The sequence below is a fragment of the Antedon mediterranea genome, chromosome 2 (assembly GCF_964355755.1).
Source record: "Antedon mediterranea chromosome 2, ecAntMedi1.1, whole genome shotgun sequence".
NCBI lineage: Eukaryota > Metazoa > Echinodermata > Crinoidea > Comatulida > Antedonidae > Antedon > Antedon mediterranea.
In genome coordinates, this window is record NC_092671.1 from 26,174,522 (window position 1) to 26,191,243 (window position 16,722).

Below are 16,722 nucleotides of genomic sequence, written 5' to 3' on the forward strand. Positions count from 1 at the left end.
AACTAATTTAACTCTTCCCTGGTTATTATACAGTTTCGGAAATATTTAATTATTATTATTGGTGTAACCTGAGATGATTAGGGTCAGTGATTCGGTTAACTTTGTATTTTTCATCTCAGTCGTTGTCTTTTTAAAATGTAATTGGCAATAAGATAATACTATATTATAATAATTACTAAATTATTTAATTATGATTAAAATAATAATTGTTTAGTCTTAAGCTAAAACCAATGTTGCTAGTAGTCTACAGAAATAAGTACAATACCATTACTGGAATTATTAATAGCCAGGGTAGCCACAAAAAATTGATATTAAATGAATTGATTTTGTTTTAAACAATATACATATTTCGTTGCTTTTATTAATATCCGTTTCCTTGCTATAAATCAATAACAATATAATCTCTTCGATCTACACCTGTTTGGATTATAATTATTTATGAACGACTCGATAACAAAGGATTCAATGATAATCAATTATTGTATCATTGCGCAATCTCAACTATTCAGTATCAACAAGTCTGCAAAGCAATTATATACTAGTGACGACTATGTCATGTACTCAGAAAATAGAAATATATAATTATTCCCGGAGGTTATAAATGGCAGCTTGGCGCGCCACACACTTGCATATTTTAAGTCAATGTTGCTCTGTAATTTTCTTGGTAGGGCCTATTAACATAATTATGTGTCCATGTGTAGTTATTTGTTTATTACATATCCTTTGTAAACGTGATTGGTTGAAACTGCATCACATGACTACCGCCCTAGGATCGTAAATCTTTTACCGTATGTCCTCGAATACGATGATATTTTCGCGTGTTTATCGTGTTGCTGTCATTAAATGTATATAATCCATCAAATTCTCGACTAGAAATGTATGGTTCCTAGGGAGAATGCTGTCCGAGGTAGCTGCATGAATCATTAATTAAATAAACCTATTTAGCCTAAACTTATGTATTTTTTTCGTTATTTCATCATTCATAGGCTATAATTACGTTTTTAAAAGCTCACTTTAATGCAATTTTAAGGCAAGTTATCACTAATTTGATAACGTTCAATCCTCAAATTCTCTCGTACCAACTCTTGCAGCCGTTCCAGCAATGTCTTCAACTTTGATTAGTGTCTCTAGGCCTCTGTAGGCCTACGCCTTGTTTCACAAAACTATGACGTAATTAATTAGACCACACGATTTTTATAATTGTTCTTCCTTTTACTCCCTGACACCAAATCCTGTACTGTAGATCCACGTTTATTACTAGTGAAACGTAACGTAAATGTTTAGTTAGATGACTAGATTAGCATTAAACTATACAGACTGTTTAATTAATTTGTCAAATATTTAGTATTAATTTTAACTGTGTTTTCCATTAGGCGAATTTGTATTAGCGAGGATCGTTTTTATATTTTTTCGAATGTTTAGGTAAAAGTTCGAATAGTGTCTACACTTTCCCAACCAATATATATGTGTAGTCGACAAAGTAATCAATACATTGGAAACATAAAATTTACCCTCAATACGTATTTATTGACAAACAAACCAAATGAAAAATAAAATAACATCTTAATAGTACAGCAAAAAGTATTAATGTTTTAATCGGATGTACCACGAGTCCGATTATATATTAATAAATTATCCTGAACATAAATATTTATTTGTAGTATATTATAATTATTATTAAACTATCTTTGCCTTCTCGTCTAAATAAAATGTATAATCATATTGTAGCAGACTTCATTTGTATTTGGAGAATCCTTGTGATACCAGGGTATTTCTAATATTCGAATTCACCATCCATTTCCAGTGCCTCAAGAAGGAGCTCATCGGAGCCTTAAATTAAATAAAATATCTAGTTTGTACAATAATGATAGCAACAATAATTCATTTTAAAATGACCAAAACATAAATGGAACGATGGATTGAATTTTGTTGACCAACTTCTCCGTAACATTACGGTAGTTTATAATCTTGCCATAACTATCGACCAGCAGGAAATGCCATCGGAACTCCTAAGTTTATTTCTGAGGTTAAAGAAAATTAAACTAAGCTCAAAAAGAATATAAGACAGTCTATATGCTAATTCTATAAAATTAAGAAAATGTAAAATAAGATAATATTAAACATTTATTATGTGTTTAAAGTAAAAAAAAAACAGAACAAAATGTCAAAGATAATGGAAAATGTTATTTTGCTAGACGAGAGGCGATATCTCCATCAATGCATACATTGAAGTAGGTCAACCAAACTTAATCACTCGGCACATTAGTGATATGAAATAGTTAATTATTTAATTTTGCCTATCGAAAGCGGAGTGATATTTTCATACACTTGCTAAATTAAAAAATATGTCTGATAATACCTCCTGCTGCTGCAGTGGTGCTGGCCGCTGCTGTAAAATACAAGAAATATCAGAGTCCAATTATTACAATTAACATTATATGATTTACAATTCACAACATCTTTTTATGCTTTAAATAAAATTCATTTGCTTAATTACAAATCATGTTTCATAATATAATTACCTGCTGCAGCAGTGGAGCTGCCCGCTGCTGTAAAATAAAAAAGAATCATGGTCCAATTATAACATTATTTGATATACAATTCATAGTATATTTGTTATGCTTTTGATACATTTGATTTGTTTTATTACAAATCATGTTTCCTAATAATTATAATTACGATACCTGCTGTAACAGTGTCGCTTTCATCTTGGAAATTTACTTCTGAAATAGATAAAATATAAATTTGTAACAACAAATGATATTTTTTTTATATTATTATTTAAAAACAAAACGGGAATCTTGTATATTTTTACCAACAAATTATTGGCCTAACTAAAGGATATCTATGTCCTTTTTTTTCTTTTTAGATAAAAATGTTCAATATAAGTATACAACTTCATTATTCATTTTAAATTGTTTTTATTTTTCAAATTTAATTGAAAATTGAACCGTGCGAATCCAATACGTAATCGTGTCGTCATTTACCTTTGCCGTCTCCTAAAATTAGAAAATAAAAATAATATTAATTTAAATATACAAGTACAGCTACATTCCCTAGATATATTCCAGACAATATTCCAGAGCGCTATGAGTTAACAAAAGTATCATGTCTTCAACATTCAATAAGTAAGTTTATAACACATTATAAGGCCTAAAAAGACTACATATGCGTGATTACAAAATAAGTCTGAAAAATTACCTGCTGCCGCAGTGGTGCTAACCGCTGCTATAAAATACAAGAAATATCATAGTCCAATTATTACAATTAACATTATTTGATTTACAATTCATAACATCTTTTTATGCTTTAAATAAAATTCATTTGCTTAATTACAAATCATGTTTCCATTTGCTTAATTACAAATCATGTTTCATAATAATAATTACCTGCTGCAGCAGTGGAGCTGCCCGCTGCTGTAAAATAAAAAAGAATCATGGTCCAATTATAACATTATTTGATATACAATTCATAGCATATTTTGTATGCTTTTGATACATTTGATTTGTTTTATTACAAATCATGTTTCCTAATAATTATAATTACGATACCTGCTGTAACAGTGTCGCTTTCACCTTGGAAATTTACTTCTGAAATAGATAAAATATAAATTTGTAACAACAAATGATAGATATTGTTTTTATATTACAATTTTAAAAAACAAAACCGGAATCTTGTGTATTTTTACTAGAAATTCATTGGCCTTACTAAAGCATCTATGTAGTTATTTTTTTCTGTTTAGAAAAAAAAGTTTAATATAAGTAATACAAAATATACTAATACAACTTCATTATTCATTTTAAATTGGTTCTTTTTATAATTTAATTGAAAGTTAAACCGTGCGAATCCAATACGTAATCGTGTCTTCATTTACCTTTGCCGTCTCCTAAAATTAGAAAATAAAAATAATATTAATTTAAATATACAAGTACAGCTACATTCCGTACAGATATTCCAGACAATATTCCAGAGCGCTACGAGGTAACAAATATAAGATATCTTTATCATTCAATAAGTACGTTCAGTAAGTTTATAACACATTATAAGGCCTAAAAAAACTACATAGGCGTGATTACAAAATAAGTCTGAAAAATTACCTGCTGCCGCAGTGGTGCTAACCGCTGCTATAAAATACAAGAAATATCATAGTCCAATTATTACAATTAACATTATATGATTTACAATTCATAACATCTTTTTATGCTTTAAATAAAATTAATTTGCTTAATTACAAATCATGTTTCATAATATAATTACCTGCTGCAGCAGTGGAGCTGCCCGCTGCTGTAAAATAAAAAAGAATCATGGTCCAATTATAACATTATTTGATATACAATTCATAGTATATTTTGTATGCTTTTGATACATTTGATTTGTTTTATTACAAATCATGTTTCCTAATAATTATAATTACGATACCTGCTGTAACAGTGTCGCTTTCATCTTGGAAATTTACTTCTGAAATAGATAAAATATAAATTTGTAACAACAAATGATAGATATTGTTTTTATATTACAATTTTAAAAAACAAAACCGGAATCTTGTGTATTTTTACTAGAAATTCATTGGCCTTACTAAAGCATCTATGTAGTTATTTTTTTCTGTTTAGAAAAAAAAGTTTAATATAAGTAATACAAAATATACTAATACAACTTCATTATTCATTTTAAATTGGTTCTTTTTATAATTTAATTGAAAGTTAAACCGTGCGAATCCAATACGTAATCGTGTCTTCATTTACCTTTGCCGTCTCCTAAAATTAGAAAATAAAAATAATATTAATTTAAATATACAAGTACAGCTACATTCCGTACAGATATTCCAGACAATATTCCAGAGCGCTACGAGGTAACAAATATAAGATATCTTTATCATTCAATAAGTACGTTCAGTAAGTTTATAACACATTATAAGGCCTAAAAAAACTAGATATGCGTGATTACAAAATAAGTCTGAAAAATTACCGGCTGCCGCAGTGCTGCTGACCGCTGCTGTAAAATACAAGAAATATCAGAGTCCAATTATTACAATAACATTATTTGATTTACAATTCATATCATCTTTTTATGCTTTAAATAAAATTCATTTGCTTAAAGATGTATTGTCCCTTTGTCAAATTCCAAAAACAAACAAAAAAAGATTTCGAAAAAAAGTGGGTCATTTTGAAGTATCATAATAGTTATTAATTTTCACCAAAAATTAGTCGGAAAAAAATCATTTAACTGAAATACAGACGTTTTTTTGGTTCAAAAAATAACTTTGACTTCCAGTCAAAGTTTTCTATCAAAACATATCTCATAATGCAACGCGCTTATTTGGCTACTCTGTATGCATAATCATAAAACTTCTTCGCGATCTGTGTAAGAACACCTTCTCATCCGTGACGAGTTGTAAATAATCCTAATTAGCATCATGCATAATGTATACTCATGGTTTGAAATCTTTGTTTATTTTCGCTCGGGACAATTATCCAGATGAAATGTAATCAAATTAATTTAGCTGTTAATTACGTAAATTGTTGTTTTAGGCTCGAATTTACGATTTAAGATGAATAACTTTAATATTACTTTGATATTTTATTTAAATTTAGAATATTTTGACCTTCATTTTTTTGTGTTTCAATGGACAATACATCTTTAATTACAAATCATGTTTCATAATAATAATTACCTGCTGCAGCAGTGGAGCTGCCCGCTGCTGTAAAATAAAAAAGAATCATGGTCCAATTATAACATTATTTGATATACAATTCATAGTATATTTTGTATGCTTTTGATACATTTGATTTGTTTTATTACAAATCATGTTTCCTAATAATTATAATTACGATACCTGCTGTAACAGTGTCGCTTTCATCTTGGAAATTTACTTCTGAAATAGATAAAATATAAATTTGTAACAACAAATGATAGATATTGTTTTTAGTCGCGTGGACGCGACTCTGTAGTTCACTATGTCGGTCGGTCGGTCTGTCGGTCTTTCTGTCGGTCCGGTATCACTATGCGTTTTATCGCTTTTCTGTACTTTTTGAACTGTTTTGATGTCAACATGTGGGCATTTACGTGAAATTGTGCACTTCTATTGTGAATGACGTTAGAGTTGCGCAACGTGATTTACGCGCGATTTAACGATTTTCTCGTATTTAACATAGGTCAAAAACCAAATAACATTTTAAATTGAAACTTTGCAAAAGTTTAATTTATATCAGGCGCTAACTTTCTGTTGAAAAAAAAAAGGTGTTTTACACAAAGTTACGCGTGCACGCGCATTTAAAATTTTAAAATTTGCAAAATTAATTTTTAATCAACTTTCTACGCGTTTCTTGTCATCTTGAGCATGTCAAAAATTCCCATACGCGCGCAAATGTTTACGCGCGCGGTGCGCACGTAGCATTAAATACATACTTTTTTCGCGTGATTTATGTTTTTGCAGCCTTTTCTAATAATTTTACCAACTTTTAAACAATTTCGACTTAAAATTACGTCATACGAGCACGTCGAATTGGATAATTTGCGCACGTTTTCGATGAAAAAATTAAAAAATTCGTCGAAATTATGCCTTTTTAGTCGCGTGGACGAGACTCTATAGTTCACTATGTCGATCGGTCTGTCTGTCGGTCTGTCGGTCTGTCTGTAGGTCCGGTATCATTATGCATTGTAGCACGCGACTTAATGGCTGTTGGCCTTGTTATATTACAATTTTAAAAAACAAAATCGGAATCTTGTGTTTTTTTGCCAGCAATTCATTAGCCTTACTAAGGCAACTATGTAGTTATTTTTTTGTTTAGAAAAAAAAAGTTTAATATAAGTAATACAAAATAAACTAATACAACTTCATTATTCATTTTAAATTGGGTTTTTTTTTCAAATTTAATTGAAAGAACCGTGCGAATCCAATACGTAATCGTGTCGTCATTTACCTTTGCCGTCTCCTAAAATTAGAAAATAAAAATAATATTAATTTAAATATACAAGTACAGCTACATTCCGTACAGATATTCCAGACAATATTCCAGAGCGCTACGAGGTAACAAAAGTATCATGTCTTTAGCATTCAATAAGTAAGTTTATAACACATTATAAGGCCTAAAAAAACTACATATGCGTAATTACAAAATAGGTCTGAAAAATTACCTGCTGCCGCAGTGGTGCTGACCGCTGCTGTAAAATACAAGAAATATCATAGTCCAATTATTACAATTAACATTATTTAATTTACAATTCACAACATCTTTTTATGCTTTAAATAAAATTCATTTGCTTAATTACAAATCATGTTTCATAATAATAATTACCTGCTGCAGCAGTGGAGCTGCCCGCTGCTGTAAAATAAAAAAGAATCATGGTCCAATTATAACATTATTTGATATACAATTCATAGTATATTTGTTATGCTTTTGATACATTTGATTTGTTTTATTACAAATCATGTTTCCTAATAATTATAATTACGATACCTTCTGTAACAGTGTCGCTTTCATCTTGGAAATTTACTTCTGAAATAGATAAAATATAAATTTGTAACAACAAATGATAGATATTGTTTTTATATTACAATTTTAAAAAACAAAACCGTAATCTTGTGTATTTTTACTAGCAATTCATTAGCCTTACTAAAGCATCTATGTAGTTATTTTTTTTCTGTTTAGAAAAGAAAAGTTTAATATAAGTAATACAAAATATACTAATACAACTTCATTATCCATTTTAAATTGGTTTTTTTTTTCAAATTTAATTGAAAGTTGAATCGTGCGAATCCAATACGTAATTGTGTCGTCATTTACCTTTGCCGTCTCCTAAAATTAGAAAATAAAAATAATATTAATTTAAATATACAAGTACAGCTACATTCACTAGAGATATTCCAGACAATATTCCAGAGCGCTACGAGGTAACAAAAGTATCATGGCTTTAGCATTCAATAAGTAAGTTTATAACACATTATAAGGCCTAAAAAAACTACATATGCGTAATTACAAAATAGGTCTGAAAAATTACCTGCTGCCGCAGTGGTGCTGGCCGCTGCTGTAAAATACAAGAAATATCATAGTCCAATTATTACAATTAACATTATATGATTTACAATTCACAACATCTTTTTATGCTTTAAATAAAATTCATTTGCTTAATTACAAATCATGTTTCATAATATAATTACCTGCTGCAGCAGTGGAGCTGCCCGCTGCTGTAAAATAAAAAAGAATCATGGTCCAATTATAACATTATTTGATATACAATTCATAGTATATTTGTTATGCTTTTGATACATTTGATTTGTTTTATTACAAATCATGTTTCCTAATAATTATAATTACGATACCTGCTGTAACAGTGTCGCTTTCATCTTGGAAATTTACTTCTGAAATAGATAAAATATAAATTTGTAACAACAAATGATAGATATTGTTTTTAGTCGCGTGGACGCGACTCTGTAGTTCACTATGTCGGTCGGTCGGTCTGTCGGTCTGTCTGTCGGTCCGGTATCACTATGCGTTTTATCGCTTTTCTGTACTTTTTGAACTGTTTTGATGTCAACATGTGGGCATTTACGTGAAATTGTGCACTTCTATTGTGAATGACGTTAGAGTTGCGCAACGTGATTTACGCGCGATTTAACGATTTTCTCGTATTTAACATAGGTCAAAAACCAAATAACATTTTAAATTGAAACTTTGCAAAAGTTTAATTTATATCAGGCGCTAACTTTCTGTTGAAAAAAAAAAGGTGTTACACAAAGTTACGCGTGCACGCGCATTTAAAATTTTAAAATTTGCAAAATTAATTTTTAATCAACTTTCTACGCGTTTCTTGTCATCTTGAGCATGTCAAAAATTCCCATACGCGCGCAAATGTTTACGCGCGCGGTGCGCACGTAGCATTAAATACATACTTTTTTCGCGTGATTTATGTTTTTGCAGCCTTTTCTAATAATTTTACCAACTTTTAAACAATTTCGACTTAAAATTACGTCATACGAGCACGTCGAATTGGATAATTTGCGCACGTTTTCGATGAAAAAGTTAAAAAATTCGTCGAAATTATGCCTTTTTAGTCGCGTGGACGCGACTCTATAGTTCACTATGTCGGTCGGTCTGTCTGTCGGTCTGTCGGTCTGTCTGTAGGTCCGGTATCATTATGCATTGTAGCACGCGACTTAATGGCTGTTGGCCTTGTTATATTACAATTTTAAAAAACAAAATCGGAATCTTGTGTTTTTTTGCCAGCAATTCATTAGCCTTACTAAAGCATCTATGTAGTTATTTTTTTGTTTAGAAAAAAAAAAGTTTAATATAAGTAATACAAAATAAACTAATACAACTTCATTATTCATTTTAAATTGTTTTTTTTTCAAATTTAATTGAAAGTTGAACCGTGCGAATCCAATACGTAATCGTGTCGTCATTTACCTTTGCCGTCTCCTAAAATTAGAAAATAAAAATAATATTAATTTAAATATACAAGTACAGCTAAATTCCCTAGATATATTCCAGACAATATTCCAGAGCGCTATGAGGTAACAAAAGTATCATGCCTTCAACATTCAATAAGTAAGTTTATAACACATTATAAGGCCTACAAAAACTAGATATGCGTAATAACAAAATAAGTTTGAAAAATTACCTGCTGCCGCAGTGGTGCTAACCGCTGCTGTAAAATACAAGAAATATCATAGTCCAATTATTACAATTAACATTATTTGATTTACAATTCACAACATCTTTTTATGCTTTAAATAAAATTCATTTGCTTAATTACAAATCATGTTTCATAATAATAATTACCTGCTGCAGCAGTGGAGCTGCCCGCTGCTGTAAAATAAAAAAGAATCATGGTCCAATTATAACATTATTTGATATACAATTCATAGCATATTTTGTATGCTTTTGATACATATGATTTGTTTTATTACAAATCATGTTTCCTAATAATTATAATTACGATACCTGCTGTAACAGTGTCGCTTTCATCTTGGAAATTTACTTCTGAAATAGATAAAATATAAATTTGTAACAACAAATGATAGATATTGTTTTTATATTACAATTTTAAAAAACAAAACCGGAATCTTGTGTATTTTTAATAGAAATTCATTGGCCTTACTAAAGCATCTATGTAGTTATTTTTTTCTATTTAGAAAAAAAAGTTTAATATAAGTAATACAAAATATACTAATACAACTTCATTATTCATTTTAAATTGGTTCTTTTTATAATTTAATTGAAAGTTAAACCGTGCGAATCCAATACGTAATCGTGTCTTCATTTACCTTTGCCGTCTCCTAAAATTAGAAAATAAAAATAATATTAATTTAAATATACAAGTACAGCTACATTCCGTACAGATATTCCAGACAATATTCCAGAGCGCTACGAGGTAACAAATATAAGATATCTTTATCATTCAATAAGTACGTTCAGTAAGTTTATAACACATTATAAGGCCTAAAAAACCTAGATATGCGTGATTACAAAATAAGTCTGAAAAATTACCTGCTGCCGCAGTGGTGCTGACCGCTGCTGTAAAATACAAGAAATATCAGAGTCCAATTATTACAATAACATTATTTGATTTACAATTCATCATCTTTTTATGCTTTAAATAAAATTCATTTGCTTAAAGATGTATTGTCCCTTTGTCAAATTCCAAAAACAAACAAAAAAAGATTTCGAAAAAAAGTGGGTCATTTTGAAGTATCATAATAGTTATTAATTTTCACCAAAAATTAGTCGGAAAAAAATCATTTAACTGAAATACAGACGTTTTTTTTTTGTTCTAAAAATAACTTTGACTTCCAGTCAAAGTTTTCTATCAAAACATATCTCATAATGCAACGCGCTTATTTGGCTACTCTGTATGCATAATCATAAAACTTCTTCGCGATCTGTGTAAGAACACCTTCTCATCCGTGACGAGTTGTAAATAATCCTAATTAGCATCATGCATAATGTATACTCATGGTTTGAAATCTTTGTTTACTTTCGCTCGGGACAATTATCCAGATGAAATGTAATCAAATTAATTTAGCTGTTAATTACGTAAATTGTTGTTTTAGGCTCGAATTTACGACTTAAGATGAATAACTTTAATATTACTTTGATATTTTATTTAAATTTAGAATATTTTGACCTTCATTTTTTTGTGTTTCAATGGACAATACATCTTTAATTACAAATCATGTTTCATAATAATAATTACCTGCTGCAGCAGTGGAGCTGCCCGCTGCTGTAAAATAAAAAAGAATCATGGTCCAATTATAACATTATTTGATATACAATTCATAGTATATTTGTTATGCTTTTGATACATTTGATTTGTTTTATTACAAATCAGGTTTCCTAATAATTATAATTACGATACCTGCTGTAACAGTGTCGCTTTCATCTTGGAAATTTACTTCTGAAATAGATAAAATATAAATTTGTAACAACAAATGATAGATATTGTTTTTATATTACAATTTTAATAGATAGATATTTATTTATATTACAATTTAACAAAAATCTCTTAATCATCGGAACTTATTTCCATTGTTCAGTTTTTATATTACAGTTTTAAGAAACACATATGTAAAGTATCGATATTGACATAACCCCCACTTATTTAAGCGGTAAAGCAGAACGAGCATTGTGAAAACTGTGATGCAGAACTTTTTCATAATGTTGTTCGTAAGATAGGAATGGGATAAATTTTAAACTTGGAGCTACTACTAATAAAACCTTCCTACTACATATTGCAGTCATTTTGTATGGATGCGTTCATTAGAAAATTGTGTATGACAAACAATCTCTCTTACAATATAAATGATATAATCGTACATACCGAGTTTGTACCTTGCCTCTGTATTATACTCAGCAGCTAAAAAATAAATGAACAACCGATTCTCAGTTCTGTGTATATATTTGTATAATTATAATATTCTCCGTCATCTTAGGCAAATTCCGTAATACCGCATCAAATGTGTATCATATATGGTGCCCGTATTATGAAAGGTTAAATTAATTAGGTTAGGGTATATGATACATGTGTTACATATGAAACATATGTGATCCTGTATCACGGAAGTTGCCTATACTTGTATTGATCCAATTAGTTAGTTACTGTTGCTTAGGCCTATACCAAAATAGGTGTTTATTTCTGTATTTTATAGGCATGGAATAATTTGCATATCACCTGAAATATTCTCATGTAATGAAATATTTTTCCAAAGGAAAATATTCTGAGTGAACAAACTGATTTTTTTAGGAAATGAATTGATAGACATTATCTATTAATACATCTTCTAGTCTAGATCATACAGTATATCGATTTTCTTAAAGCAATATTCCAGAGAACAAAAACAAAAATAATGATATTCTCAGCCCGCGATTATGTTCGTACATAAATTGGGGACTCATTGTGTGAAAGCATAGATTAATGAATAGATGGATACGTGTCAACGGTGTGTTGAACCGTGAAATGTACAAAAAGTCACATTTGTGCAAACAACCACATTTATGCAAACATGGCACCCTAATTATGTACAAATCTGTAAAAATGTATAATCCACTAATGAGCAAACATCACGCCGTTAAATGTAAAAAACGATCAGTATTGACGTTAAATGTGCAAATGAAATTCTATAAAGGGTTTTTCAATCAAAATCGTTTATTAACAAGGCAGTCGCGTGCTCAAGTTAGTGTTTACCGACCGACCGACCAACCGACCGACATAGTAAGCTGTAGAAAAATGATAACCTAATTCTAAACAGTCACGGGTTTTTCTAACAATGTTGTTAAGATATAGCCACTTACATATTTAATTATACCACAGGCTGAAATAATCTGTTTTGGAAAAAAAAAATACAATCATGTTCGGGAATGCAAGACTGACACGTGATCGCTGCTTGCTGGAGATGATAATCCATACCGTTGGAATTTTTTTTTAAATCAGAATTAACATCAAAACGTACTCAAGTAGAAATCGTATGTCTGATTGGTCTATTGACATGTTTGCGTCGAGGATTAATTAACAACAAGATATTGCTGAACAATTATTTTAAATTTCATCCAAATCGGACTACAAAAGCTCATTTTCTTACGACCGTAATTTTAAGTAGTTAAAAAATAATATGCAATTTTCATATTTGAATTATCTTATTGTTCCGAAACCTCCGAAAATTAAATTATAGAATATTAAATCATGCATTCGATCATGAAAATGATGTTCGAAACAAATTATATTCCGGCACAGAGAATGAAATGACAAAATGTTATTCCAAAAGACTTGAATGGTATCCCGTGAGAACAGAATAGTGTTCCGAGAGAACGAAAATCTATTCCGAAAGAATGGAATGGTATTCCGTGAGAACAGAATAGTGTTAAGAGAGAATGGTATTCCGAAATGTTATTCTGTTAGAACAGAATCGAGTTACTAGAGAACGAACAGATAATCCGAACGAACAGAATAGTTTTCCGAGAGAACGAAGTGATATTTCGAAAGAATTGAATGGTATTCTGTGAGAACAGAAAAAATGTTACTAAAGAAAGGAGTGATATTACGAAAGAACGGAATGGAATTGGAAGTCCATGAGAACAGAATAGAGTTACGAGAGAGCAAAGTATTATTCCGAACGAACGGAAAGGTATTCCGTGAGAACTGAAATTGTTATATGAGAGAACGAAATGATATTCCCAGGAAAAAGAACGGAATATTATTCCTATTGCATGAGAACGAATGTGTTACGAGAGTGCGAAGTATTATTCCGAAAGAACGGAAAGGTATTCCGTGAGAACTGAATATTGTTATGCGAGAGAACGAAATGATATTCCCAGGGAAAAGAACGGAATATTATTCCTATTCCATGAGAACGGATAGTGTTACGAGAGAGCAAAGTATTATTCCGAAAGAACGGAAAGGTATTCCGTGAAAACTGAATATTGTTTTACGAGAGAACGAAATGATATTCCCGAGAAAAAGAACGTTATGTTATTCCAAAAGACTGGAATGGTATTCCGTGAGAACAGAATAGTGTTAAGAGAGAACGGAATGATATTCCGAAATGTTATTCTGTTAGAACAGAATCGAGTTACTAGAGAACGAAGAGATAATCCGAACGAACAGAATAGTTTTCCGAGAGAACGAAGTGATATTTCGAAAGAATTGAATGGTATTCTGTGAGAACAGAAACAATGTTACTAAAGAAAGGAGTGATATTACGAAAGAACGGAATGGAATTGGTAGTCCATGAGAACAGAATAGTGTTACAAGAGAGCAAAGTATTATTCCGAACGAACGGAAAGGTATTCCGTAAGAACTGAATATTGTTATACGAGAGAACGAAATGATATTTCCAAAAAAAAAAAGAATGGAATATTATTCCTATTCCATGAGAACGGATAGTGTTACGAGAGTGCGAAGTGATATTCCGAAAGAACGGAATAGTATTCCGTGAAAAATGAATATTGTTTTACAAGAGAACGAAATGATATTCCCGAGAAAAGGAACGGAATGGTATTCCGTGAGAACAGAATAATGTTACGAGAGGACGAATTGAAATTCCAACAGAACCGAATGGCATTCGTGAGAACAGAATAGTGCACCGAGAGAACGAAAAGAAACTCCGAAAGAACGGAAGGGTTTTCTGTGAGAACAGAATAATTATTATAGTGTTCCGAGAGAACCAACCAAATTAATTCCAAAAGAACTGAATGATATTTCTAGGGAACGGAAGATATTTGGATCAATTAATATTGAAAACATAATGTTTCTATTGACAAATACAATGATACGGAATAATGATAGATGAAATCTATATTTTAGATGAAAATGTCTTCATAGAGATATAAAAGAAACGTTTGAGCTTCAATAAAAAGATGACGTGTATTCTTAAATATAGCTTTAGCTTAAATATTGAACTTATTACTTGCCTTTCATAAACGGTTTGGCGAATACCATTGACATAAATGTCGCCGTAATCAGGATTACCTTGAAACAAATCATGGTTTCTATAAAAAAAAAATATATATATATATATGTAACACACCTTGGTATATTCTTGTCATTTTATTGGAGGGTTGTGGGTCATATGATATTATATAAATGCACTATTTTCCTTTTTTTAAATTTTTACTAGTTCTGTACTTTTCTGTTATTTTTTCTTTTATTTTTATCAAACACATTTCCAACGGTATTAATTTTCTTTTATGAATATTGGACAATACAAGTTTTTGAATTTTTAATAGAGTTTATTCAATGTATTATGGTTCAATTTAACTATTTATCTTTTTTTTTCTTAATATAAGTTAAATATAACATCTGCTTATCTTTCCTATTCAATGTTTAATTTAATTGTTGATATATAATATATGTTGGTGGACAATACATTACACTAATTGATGTTATATTTGCTTATAGAAACATTTGATTTAATACTCTTGATTTTAGATGAAAATGTGTATGTTTTTAGCTATAATTGTACTGTATGATAAATACCATCTTTTACCGTAAGTATATCGTGAAAATGCTTACTGAAATTAGAATATGCAAAAAAAAAAAAAGAAGAAAAATTTTCAAAAAGTATAATTAAAATTAGGTTACTTACCACTCTAGTAATAATTGCTAGCCGTCTACTTTGAAATCCGGTTGAGTGTGATTGAAAAACATAATTTATAAAGATAAATCATCAAATCGGATCACGATCTATTGATCACAATTCTGGGACAAATTATTTTGACCTGGGGAAACAAATTTGTTTTCACTATAAAATCACTTATTTCTCACTAGAAATATTTAATAATAGTTATACTAGGCTATATTTATAGAGAAATAATGATTATTAACATACATCAATTTTGACAAATATACATTTTTGTAAAATGTTTCAAAGTATATATAAGACATAAACCATACAGCAAAAAAATGGTATATTCGTATTGTTGATCTATCGATTATGTTAGCGTTACGTATATCAACTTATCAATATCATGGATCAAACGTGTATTTGATACTTTAAACTCGATCGATCCCTATTACGCAATTTCCTAAATATTCCATAATTAAATATTGTAAAGAAGACAATGCACCTGTCTATTTACACGCCTACAACAACGGAGAGACAAATACCGAAAGTTATAGTCAGGAGACGAGAAACTGCAGATTCAAAGAATTTATTTTTTGTATACAACGTATCGTACGAGTATCGGGTGCATCAATATGCGTTAACAGTATGTCCAGGGACGGGTGCAGCAATACGCCTTAACGGTATGTCCAGGGACGGGTGCAGCAATACGCCTTAACAGTATGTCCAGGGACGGGTGCAGCAATACGCCTTAACAGTATGTCCAGGGACGGGTGTAGTATACGCTTCAACAGAATGTCCACGGACGGATGCAGCAATACGCTTTAACATTATATCCAGGGACGGGTTCAGAAATACGCTTTAACAGTATGTCCAGCAGGGATGGGTGCAGCAATACGCTTTAACATTATGTCCAGGGACGGGTGCAGCAATACGCTTTAACAGTATGTCCAGAGACGGGTGCAGCAATACGCTTCAACAGTATGTCCAGGGGATGGGTGCAGCAATACGCCTTAACAGTATGTCCAGGGACGGGTGTAGTATACGCTTCAACAATATGTCCAGGGATGGATGCAGCAATACGCTTTAACAGTATGTCAAGGGATGGATGCAGCAATACGCTTTAACAGTATGTCCAGGGATGGGTGCAGCAACACGCTTTAACA

The 16,722-nt window shown here is 30.5% G+C and overlaps 1 protein-coding gene across 33 annotated transcripts; it reads right to left on the reverse strand.

The window, feature by feature from the left end:
* Window positions 1-1,506: 1,506 nt before the first annotated feature.
* On the reverse strand, window positions 1,507-15,641 carry LOC140040796 (uncharacterized). 33 transcript variants are annotated; one of them, XM_072086991.1, is made up of 35 exons: window positions 15,581-15,641; window positions 14,907-14,984; window positions 11,821-11,856; window positions 11,359-11,397; window positions 11,197-11,220; window positions 10,491-10,514; window positions 10,268-10,279; window positions 9,945-9,983; window positions 9,783-9,809; window positions 9,622-9,648; window positions 9,408-9,419; window positions 8,321-8,359; window positions 8,159-8,185; window positions 7,999-8,025; window positions 7,785-7,796; window positions 7,458-7,496; window positions 7,296-7,322; window positions 7,135-7,161; window positions 6,921-6,932; window positions 5,834-5,872; window positions 5,672-5,698; window positions 4,966-4,992; window positions 4,743-4,754; window positions 4,420-4,458; window positions 4,258-4,284; window positions 4,098-4,124; window positions 3,875-3,886; window positions 3,552-3,590; window positions 3,390-3,416; window positions 3,202-3,228; window positions 2,988-2,999; window positions 2,685-2,723; window positions 2,523-2,549; window positions 2,360-2,389; window positions 1,507-1,830 (listed from the first exon to the last, which is right to left on the reverse strand). In XM_072086991.1, exons 2-35 carry the CDS (start codon window positions 14,977-14,979, stop codon window positions 1,775-1,777), a joined length of 990 nt encoding a protein of 329 aa, XP_071943092.1. In that variant the 5' UTR covers window positions 14,980-14,984; window positions 15,581-15,641; the 3' UTR covers window positions 1,507-1,774. The 33 variants fall into 33 exon arrangements, with proteins under 33 accessions (XP_071943092.1, XP_071943088.1, XP_071943087.1 ...); XM_072086987.1 differs by having other exon boundaries at window positions 10,491-10,517; XM_072086986.1 differs by having other exon boundaries at window positions 11,197-11,223.
* Window positions 15,642-16,722: the final 1,081 nt, after the last annotated feature.

What these genes read in the sequence shown, in the direction of transcription:
- LOC140040796 (XM_072086976.1), bottom strand. Translation starts at nt 14,979, where the DNA reads ATGATTTGTTTCAAGGTAATCCTGATTACGGCGACATTTATGTCAATG. An exon ending in CAGCTCCACTGCTGCAGCAG is followed by an intron (nt 3,229 to 3,389) that starts GTAATTATTATT and finishes TGTATTTTATAG; the next exon opens with CAGCGGTTAGCACCACTGCG. An exon ending in AAGCGACACTGTTACAGCAG is followed by an intron (nt 2,550 to 2,684) that starts GTATCGTAATTA and finishes TTTATTTTACAG; the next exon opens with CAGCGGGCAGCTCCACTGCT.